Here is a 10,711-nt window from a genome sequence, read left to right as displayed (position 1 = left end):
CTCTTTAAATTACGATGTAAACAAATAGCATGTGATTTTATTTTATTTTATTGCTCAAAATTCCCCCGCGCCGGAAATCCGGCACCGTGCCGGAGAACTTTAAGCCCTGGTGTCCACCATACTAGTGGCACCACCTTCACCAGCTGTGACACTGCAGGTCTGACCAGCCCAAGACTCTCCGGAGGTGATTGTCTCCAGCGTGGCGTCAACCTCTCTCCTCATCTCCTCAGGGGTCTGGGAGTGCGAGGAGTCTTCCTCTCCTGAAGACGTCACTGGGGAGGGCTCAGGTGAGGATCCAGAGGGCAGTCTGGCTCTGTCAGAACGGAGTTTGACCTGGAAGACGCCGACCAAAGGCCTGTGGTCTGAGGTCTTAATCGCTGTACAACTCTTGTACTAGGTGGCCATGCACTGAGTCCTGAATAATCATATATAGCCTTATAATAGGACTTCCAGGATCAGGCACAGAGGAGGAGTGGGGTGAGGAGGGCTCTTGTGCTTTCAAGACCTCTTCACCCCCACAGCTCACTGTGTCTGTGTCCCAGGGCTTAAAGTGGGAAAAAATCCTGTGCCTGAAACTTTTCTTGGGGAGGGGGGTCACAGTTTGAGATATTGGGAGAGCGGGTACAGAAGACAGCTTCTTGTCTCAATGTTTAAATGCATTAATACTGTTTTATACTCAATACAAAATAAAATAATATATTTTGATGTCTTTAAAAGAACAAACTGATTAAATCACTTAAGGCCAAACTGATTGCATCACTTATTAAGCCACTATCACTATAACAATAGATCAATAGATCTACATCAAGTAGAATACTGATGACTAGTGACCAGTCAAGACCATTGGACTCCAGGATATCTTTTGAGCTCCTGCATGAGGGCTGATGAGATGGCCTTCTTAAGGCCCGCCCCACTACTCTGCCTCCGATTGGCTAGAAGTCGTTGGTTGGCTTGAGCAATGTGATACCATTGGTAGGCGGAACTGTCTCTTTGCTGAAGATGACTCTTTAAATTACAATGTAAACAAATAGCATGTGATTTTATTTTATTTTATTGCTCAAAATTCCCCCGCGCCGGAAATCCGGCACCGTGCCGGAGAACTTTAAGCCCTGTAACGTGTTATGAACATTCTGGTGCTTACTGTCATCAAGATTCACAGCACTTACCACAGTTTATTCAGCAGGTAAAGTTTGGCGGGCGGCTGATGCACTTGGTGGAGGACCGGCTGTATGCTTGATGGAAATTAGGCATTTTATTTTTTCCCAAATTCCGTTTTTTCCGTTTTAATATTTCTGAATTCTGTAATTTGCTTTTTACACACACACAAAAAGGAAATGCTTGAAACGGGGACTTTTCCGGGGACAGTTTGTTGCCGGGGACAGGTCATCCAAACCGGGGGCTGTCCCCGGAAATCGGGGGCGTCTGGTCACCATAGCATAACAGCACGACCTCAAGTGTGATATTGCTTTTATACAACAGTTCTACAGCGCGATTTATTAGTTAACAGTAATAAGCGACAACAGATTATGATTTGTTTGTTTATTTAATCATAAAAATAAACAAAAAATAGTTCCGCAACTGAACTTCAAATGGACTGTTGCCTAGTAACCTGAAAACAAACAATGTAGTCTAATTAACGGTCATTTAGTAGAACACCTGTGCGGTGGAGTGATACAGTATATACTGTATCGTAACTCATGGAATGCCTCTCGTCCAATCAAATTACTTGGTCGGAACTAACAGTTTTTTTTTTGTGATCAAATATTTCTTTATTTTCTTTTAAAACAAACAAACATAATGACAAAACAAGACAACAAGGCCACATCCTGCAATCAACGCCCCCAACAGCCCATACAACCACGCCACAACACACAAATTACAATATAGCTTCTAGGTATTAGGGAGTCGGGACATACATTACAAGTCGGGACCCAAAACGTAAAAGAAAGTAAAACAAATAACCCCCACCCACCCACCCCAGGGACCAGAGGACAAGTCAGTTACAGTTATGATAAACCTACACTCAACTCAAAAGATTTTTAAGATCGACCGCTGTGGATATCCACAAATTAATATTAGCCTCTTTAGCACCATGCATACGGGCTGTAGAGAGTTCCAAATAGACAACATCCAAAAAACTTAAAACCCATTGTTTAAATGAAAGTGAATGTGGAGGCTTCCAACGTGTGGCAACCATTTTTTTTGCTGCCGTCAGACCAGCAAACAGAATGCGTTTTTTAGTTTGAGGGAGGAGTAACAGGGAAAGATCATTGAGGATCAATACAGAAGGAGAAGGGGGTATAGTCACAGAGAGCAGAGCAGAACGTTTAGAAGCGACCATTACCCAAAACTCTGTAACCTCTGGACACTCCCAAATCATATGAATAAATGTGCCCACAACCCCCAGAGGACACAGAGTACAATTGGGGTCATTTATGATTTTCATAGTACACATCTTCCGAGGAGTCATATAAGTCCTATGAATAAAATTATAATGAATTTGTTGGTGATCAGGATTCCTTGATGTTTGTAGGACATCTGACCACACTTTATCCCAGTCAAATTCTAGGTCTAGGTCCGGAATGTCCACCTTCCATACCGATCCAACTGCCAATGGGAGGTATGTTTTCTGTAAGAAGTACCCATATAATGTGGAAACTATGCCCCTCGTACTACCCATCCTGTCCAGAACAACAAGCACCGGGTGCCTGTGAAGTGGCTCCTTCCATGGGACCCCATATGTTTTCATGGCAGCCCTTAGTTGTAAATAAAAGAAAAAGGAGGAGCGTGGTAAATTAAACTGAATTCGTAACTCTTCAAAAGAGTGAAGACCTTTATCCCCAATAACATCGCCCAATGAATGAATACCCCCGTCAGCCCATTGTTGGCATCTAATCGGACGCCCCCCAATTAAGAGTGCATCATTATTAAATATTGGTGAGCATGGGTTCCATCCAGAGGGCAGTTTACATGTTTTTGTCATTGCTCGCCAGACACTGATTAATTGAGAAATAATTAGGCCAAACCGTCGCCTACACTGAGCAGGTGGAGTGTTGGAAAACAGCACAGTCGGAACTAACTGTTGTATAATATGTAAATAACGGTAGTGAGCTTTTGTGGCTGCAACTGCTAGCGTTTGTCTGTCAGTGATGGATCTGTGGCTAGACAATCAATGTATTGCTATTGGGTAGAGTTACTGCACACAAAAAAAAAAAGTTAATATAGATATTAGCTTCAGCCAGCTCTGTCTCAAAACGTATAAATGTCACAGCTTAGAAAGTCACACCGTAGTAATCCTGGGAACCAGATGTACATCTGTATGTTGTGTACCTTAAAAGTTGTCGAAAATGGGTTTGAAATGGAAATTCCCAACTGCCAAGTGTGGAGTTTTGAACATTCCACCATTTGTGTGAAGTACAGAAACATGTCATCCATCCCAATGCTAATCTCACAACATTCCAGGACCCTCTTGTTGGGTTTGAAATTCCATTGCTATTGTTCAACTGTTCAACTGTCATCTTTCCTGTTTGTTATCAGAGTAATAACTCACTTTCCTGTTTCTTATCATACATAAACCTGCACCGCATAGACCAGCTGGGTCATATTTTTGGCATAAGATGTAGGAGAAGTAGCAAGCACACTAATTATTGTCATGTTCATGATTACAGGTGAATGTGAATAAGATGACTACAAACAGCAACTCTGCTGCCATCCTTAAAGGTAGGCCAAAATGCTGATGTAGTCTGACACTGCATTGGGTCAGATGTGAGACATTGCTTTCATTTGATGTCTAACACTATTACTAAAAATCATTTAGAATTAGAAGAGTGGCGTTGGTATCTCAACTGTTTGTCTATACCAGCGTTTCTCAACATTTTTTCAGTCACGGCACCCTTCAAAAGTCGATAAAATCTCAAGGCACCCCAGTCTAAAATATAGCTATTCAAAAACGACACTGCATCACCCAGACAGCCCCACACACACACACACACACACACACACACACACACACACACACACACACACACACACACACACAGACACACACACACACACACACACACACACACACACACAGCGGCTATTGATACAAAAAAAATTTGTATTATTATTATTATTATTGAGAGAGAGAGGAGGGAGTGAAAAAGGCAAGTGTGTATCAAAGGCATCAGGCACGTAACCGTGCTGTATAAACATGACACAGTGACCGAACAAACGCGGGAATTTATGGAACACATTCATTTTCATATTCCCACATTTCATTGGAAACACCTATCCAGTCCATTCAACGTAAACACCGGGGATGCAGAGTTATTAAGCCAGAAAATGCGTCTCTCTCTCCCGCTGCGCGCATCCTTGTCTGGATGTATTAAATTCATTGCATGAAAACGAAACTGTGCGTTATTTCCCGAACTTTCCAACCCTGCTTAGCTTCCGAAGTCGGACGAGAGAATAATGTCACCGATCATCCATATAGAACAACCACCTCCACACGCTGCCGGCGAGCGAGACTGCCCTGCCCGATCGGACCCTTTTTCGGGAGCGGGGAACATAGGATATCCGGTATTGACATTGTGACATGGGAAAGGGGCGCGCGAGACAGATTTTGATCAGATGATGTATTGCATTTATTTATTTATAGATTTATTCATTCATTCATATGAACGTCAGAATATATAATTATTTGACGGCACCCCTGAAGACGCCAGGCGGCGCCCCAGTGTGCCGCGGCACCCCGGTTGAGAAACGCTGGTCTATACATTCACCGAGTGTGAGCTATTGGTATTTTGTGCAGATGTTGTGGCCTATGTTGATGTGTGGTCCAGAAGCAAAACGGAGAATTACTCCAAGTCCATCATCCAGCAGCTGTGCGATATGGGAGCTGAGGTGAGTTTTAAACAGGGTTCCCACGGGTCCTTGAAATCCATGAAAGTTTGTGAGTTTGAGAAAAGAAAATCAAGGCCTTGAAAGTTTTTGAAAATAGACATGGGTCATTGAAAGTGCTTGAATTCCCCGCTCTCTCTCTCTCTCTCTCTCTCTCTCTCTCTCTCTCTCTCTCTCTCTCTCTCTCAAAAAACTAAACAAAAAACCTAAAAATGTTTAACCTAATTATAGTAGATAAGCCACATTGCTTAACTTAACACAGTATATGTAACTTAACACCAGAATGCTAATCAACATATCAACATAATGAATGTAATCAACATTACAGGAAGTTTAAGAAATGCTGAGCATGTTGCAATGAGATGTGATACTATTACCACCAAACTGTTCATAACAACATTTAGTGCAGTTCTGAATATTCTCATTAATAATCCAATGTCTCCAGCCTACAGAGTGGATCCTTCAGGACATCAGAGAGCATCTTCACATCTGACTCTCCTAGACCTATAACCCTCTAACCCGGCCTCTCTACCTACCAGCCACCCCTAGCCTGGAGCTCCAGAAAAGTACCAGGCCTTGGAATACTACCTGTCCTACCCCTGATGTCTTACTTACATACACATATTTCACAATGTATTGTTTCGCTGTGTTGTGGTAGAGAAGGCAAGAGACCTGTGTTCACACATTCAAAAGCCTCTCTTTTTAATTGTTGTCTGTGAGCGGAATTAAGTCTTGAAAGTCCTTGAAAGGTGCTTGAATTTGATGTTTCAGAAGGTGTGGGAACCCTGTTTAAACCCCTACATACCATTTACTGAAGTTTTTTTAAAAATAATGATACTCTTGTCCTTCACACTGTGACCTTCCTTCTACAATTGCAGGTGACAAAAATATTAAATAAGCGAGTCACCCATGTGGTCTTTCAACACGGCCATCCAGCCACATGGGATAAAGCCCAGAAGACTGGTGTGAAGCTTGTATCAGTTCTCTGGGTGGCCATGTTATTAACTATTGCTGTGCATGCTGGCAATATTACGGACTCGGCTATAGTGTGTGGCTTCTTCGCCTTAGCAATAATTTCGGCTACGAGGTAGCTAGCCTCCAACGCTTTATCAGAAACTTTGGCGCACTTCATCATTACCTGTTCTGGACGGCTATGGTGACTTTTCATCCGAACAAAATATTCAGCATCCTTGCTAGCTTGTGATGGATGATCTGTTGTCAGTTTGTCATGTTCCATGATTCTGCTTGTTTGCTTGTTCATTGCTCTCAAAAATGTCTTTGCGCGGTAAATGAAAAAACAATGCAGGCTAATTGCAGACACACTGACCTTACGCTGAACCCGGTATTGACATTGTGACATGGGAAAGGGGCGCGCGAGACAGATTTTGATGATGTATTGCATTTATTTATTTATAGATTTGTTCATTCATTCATATGAACGTCAGAATATATAATTATTTGACGGTTCCCCTGAAGACGCCAGGCGGCGCCCCAGTGTGCCGCGGCACCCCGGTTGAGAAACGCTGCACTAGACCACCACTACCCCCAAAATGTGTTTCTGCCCCAGTTTCGAACATGATAACCACTACGCTATGGAAACGTTATAGAATTGTATGTGCTTCAGCTGAGAAATCTGTTTGCTTGCTGTGACTCTAATCAATGCATTCTCTCAGCTTCAGAGATGGCAGAGTCCAGATTATCACCTGAACTCGAGCCTTCTCTTGGGAATACACCATCACACATCTCCCAGCTGGGTAAGGACTTGGGAATCCTTTGTTGATTCTCTGCTTTGGATTGTTCTTGGTCTAATCTGTAATACTTACCTAATGGGAGATGAGTTGATTGATTGATTAAAATGACTGGTTAGAATTAACCTATATTACTTCACTTATTCTCATATTTTGTCCATGCAGATACGGATTCTGATGACCCATATGTTGGTGCTCAGTCTTGCTCAAAGAAGAAAGATGGAAAGAAGCAACAAGAAGACACTAGTGACAACTGTCCTGGAAAATCCCTGCACAAGAACGACCAGTGGTTGTCACCTTGCAGTGATGTGTCGAGACCAAAATCATTAGATCCAATTCCTTTCCCTGCTTTATCAGCTGAAGACGAAGGCATAAAACAAGACAAAAAGCCAAGGTTGACCAAAATCAAAAGAGCTGGAGTCAAGAAACAAATTTCTTCAGAGAGTCCTGATGGTAGCAAGAGTGTGTTTACCTTTGACATGGCTGTTCCAGGAAACTCAAGACGATCAAGCAGAAGTAACAAAGCAAAAGGATTACCATCAGTCAACAAAAAACATACAGTGCAGTCCCCCATAGAAAGTAAATCACCCACAAATAAAGATGCTTGTAGTGTTTCTGCATCTCTGTCCGCACGGTCCTTTGCTCTCTCAAGGGGCTCAGTGAATGCTTCTTCCTGTCCCAATGAAGTTGATGGAGCGTTTGAGGACTACTTTTCTCCAGTTAACAACCCACAAAGGCCTCTTTTGCTCAACTTGCCCTCAAAGACTAATGTTCAGATCCTCTTTGAACCCAGCCCTGGGAAGAGAAAGAGGGGCAAGAGTGAAACCACAGGGCCTATGTTGGCCCCTGCCAAGAGAAAAAAAAAAAAAAGTGTGAAGGAGACCTCCTGGGAGTCCAACAGAAACAAGGAATTGCCTTGTGATCCTGCCAAACAGAGAGCATTGTCAACACAGATCCCACACCTCTCAAAATGCAGTTTAACAGAAGCCAGTAAAGCTTTAGATCAGCAGGAAAGTCCAATGTCCTACCTCATCACAATGAAAATGATGTGAATTACTATCAGACAACTGGACTGTAAACGGCAGAAACAACACGGACCCCCAGTAATCAGTGGATGTGATGTGTAATTATTAATTCCTTATGGCCGTTTAGAGCTTCTGTGTTTCGCCCTCTGTTTTTACTGTCCTTCCGAGTAGGTAAACATGTTTTGTTGTTCTGCTTTTAGCTTTTTTAGTATCCGTATGTCACATAACGTTAAAGGCCTAATGTTATTGGTGTCAGCATTGGGGTCCATTCAATTTCATTCAATTTAGGCAGTTCACTGAAATTCCAGTTCTTAAATGTTCCTCATTGGAATCATGAAACACGGGACGTTATACTGTCCATTGTGCCAATGGATGGTACGCACATGAGGTTTGCCGTTAAATTTCGGGACACATCGTCAGTAGAGTACCTTTGAATGAATGAATGAATGGAATTTATTGTCATTGCTACAGTACAGGTACCAAACAACGAAATTTAGGAGGGGTGGCTCCCCTGGTGTTAGGAAAGGGAAAAAAAAAACTTTTAGAAAAAGAAAAAATCACAAGAAGGTAAGGAGCTGGTTTACATAAATAAAGGCTATGTACACAATCCACTGTACTATACTGCACAGATAGTCAACTAGGGTTGTCATATTGCACAATAGTATTTTTTCACGTTATTTAAAGTGTCACAGTTTGCAGGCTTGAAATGTACATGTTTGTGCCTCAGCACTACACCTGTTTTTTTTTTTCAGTCCAGCAGCTGCCATACAATCCGTCCAGACTGTCCAGGGCCCAGAACTTAGGTCTTTGCAATCAGGCAATTCTCTTCTCCTTGGGAATTAGCACACCTCCCGCCCTTCGCCACGCCTTAGGTATTATTCCCTTCTGCCACACTATCCTCATGAGCCTCCAAATATAGCATAGAACATCTGGTGCGTTCTTGTAGAGCTTATACGGTACTCCATTCGGCCCAGGGGCTGATGCTGATCTTGCGCGCCGTACTGTATTCTCTACTTCCTTCCATTTTGGAGGGCCAGTCTCCAGGTTGACATCAGGAGGTTGAATAGGTGGGATGTCATGTGGGATGACTAGCTGTTCGTGCCTTTTCGTGTCCTGGTGGACCTTTTCCAGATGTTCTTCAAGTTCCTGCTTTGGAGTTTTCAGGATTCCGCTTTTTTCCTTAACGAAGAGATCTTTGACGAACTTGAAGGGGTTTTTATAGAACCGTGTTCTTGTGTGTTCCTTCCTCTTGCGAAGTTTCCTCAAGTTCTCCGCTCTTCGCAAGGTTGCCAACCGGCATTTGATGTCCCCCTGGAGTAGCATGAGACCTTCTCTCTCTGCATCAGAGGCCTTCTTCCACTGCTTTCTCAGCTGCCTTCTCTCTCTGACCAGTCTTTCGATCTCTTGCTGCCTCCTGGATTTGGCTGGCGCTGGTGTTGCTTTGTCACTTCTCCTAATGTTCACTCCAAAGCGCTCTTCTCCGTAGTGGTAGATGATATCGCCGATCCGGTCAAGCTTTTTTTCTGCTGTGCCCACTTGTTGCTCCAGGATTTTTATCAGGTCGTTGTTGACTGTTTCCCACTCTCTCTTTTCAACAGCTTTGGGCCACTTCACACTCGGTCTGTGCCCTTTGATCTTTTCCTCCTTGGGAGGTCTCTGTGGTTGGGTGGGTTCCTCCACCGGCATTTCTGTGCTTGTATTATCCTCCTCAGTGACAGGGGTGCTGATGCTCTGCGAACTTTGGTTTTTGTCCCGTCGCTGTGCTTCAATCGACTGATTTGACTGGTTGCTTCGTAAGAAGTACTGGTCAATGCGAGGCCCTTGTCTTTGCTTTCTCAAGCACCCTTTCTTTCCTTGGTGGATCTTCAACCCCCTGGCTGATGTTATTTTTTCCCAACCACAGGTGCACACCTGAAGTGAGTGTCCTGCTGCTGCTGCGGTTGTCTCGTGTGCCGTGTTCGTGCTCGTTCCTGGGTCTGTAGCCGTGTTGTCAATCGTTGAGCCATCTTGCGCCCCCGCTCTCGCAGGCTCTAGGGGTATGTTTCTTTGTTGACTTTCTGTAGCATTTGGCGGGTGTCTTCAACAAACTGAAACAGCGTCGGAGACTGCCGCCATGGGTAGCTAGCCCATGACAGCCCCAGTGGGGTCTATTCCCTCCAGTCAGCTGTCTCTCCAAGCCGTCACACAGACTTTCCTATGTTGTCAGCTGTCCTTTCACAGCGGTCACTGGACGAGTCCAGATAATCAGAATCATGAAACACGGGACGTGATGTTATACTGTCCATTGTGCCAATGGATGGTACGCACATGAGGTTTGCCTTGATGTTGAGATTGGCATGGGAGCTGTATCTCAGACATGGGAAGGATGTTACATTTCGGGACACATCGTCAGTAGAGTACCTTTGAATCATGGGGTGTTTCGGCCTTTTCAACACTAGACACCCTCATCTAAGGCGGCCAGCTACAGGGTGATCAAGCCTGAGCTTGTGTCCCATGCCCAATCATGAGAATTGCCTGATTGTTTAAATGGCGCAGCCCACGGGACTATGCAAGGCAGGGGTGTCCTCTTCCCTGAGTCAGGCCTAGAGCTGACCGCATACCTTGTTCACCCTCCTCCTGGAGGGTTCTGACCTGGGTTCTCAAGTGGGAGTGGGGGTAGGGGGGGATTAGTGAGCGGGTCATGTTGCTGTTCTTTCTTTCATGTTGCTGTTCTTTTGAAAAGGATAGAGGACATTTGGAATTGGAATTGCAGTTTACTTCCTGAATTGACTAATTTTAATTGAATTGACCCCAACCCTGATTGGTGTGAACCTCATGAAGAAAGGATGCTGCAGCACTAGATGTAAAAACAATGTTGCACTGATATATTTAAAAGATCTATGTGTTTTATGATATCGAATTGTGAAAAAGAGAGAAAGAGAGAAGGAAAAGACAGTGTTATGGTTTATTCTTTTTATATGGTTTCAGATTAAATGATATGAGGCTGAAATGTACAATTAGAGATGTTTTTCATTATTGGAAAAAGCTATACACGTCTCTAATAACGTCATGTTT

At 43.7% G+C, this 10,711-nt stretch overlaps 1 protein-coding gene across 1 annotated transcript; it reads left to right on the top strand.

Moving 5' to 3' along the window:
- Positions 1 to 3,683: 3,683 nt before the first annotated feature.
- Positions 3,684 to 5,975, top strand: LOC308149767 (microcephalin-like; the record flags this gene model as incomplete). Its single annotated transcript, XM_080522658.1, has 3 exons — positions 3,684 to 3,720; positions 4,796 to 4,887; positions 5,763 to 5,975. 3 exons carry the CDS (start codon positions 3,684 to 3,686, stop codon positions 5,973 to 5,975), a joined length of 342 nt encoding a protein of 113 aa, XP_080378784.1.
- Between the last annotated feature and the right edge of the window lie 4,736 nt (positions 5,976 to 10,711).

This window comes from Nansenia antarctica, assembly GCF_963989245.1.
Source record: "Nansenia antarctica genome assembly, chromosome: 2".
NCBI classification, from domain to species: Eukaryota; Metazoa; Chordata; class Actinopteri; order Argentiniformes; family Microstomatidae; genus Nansenia; species Nansenia antarctica.
This window is presented reverse-complemented; position numbering and strand designations above follow the sequence as displayed.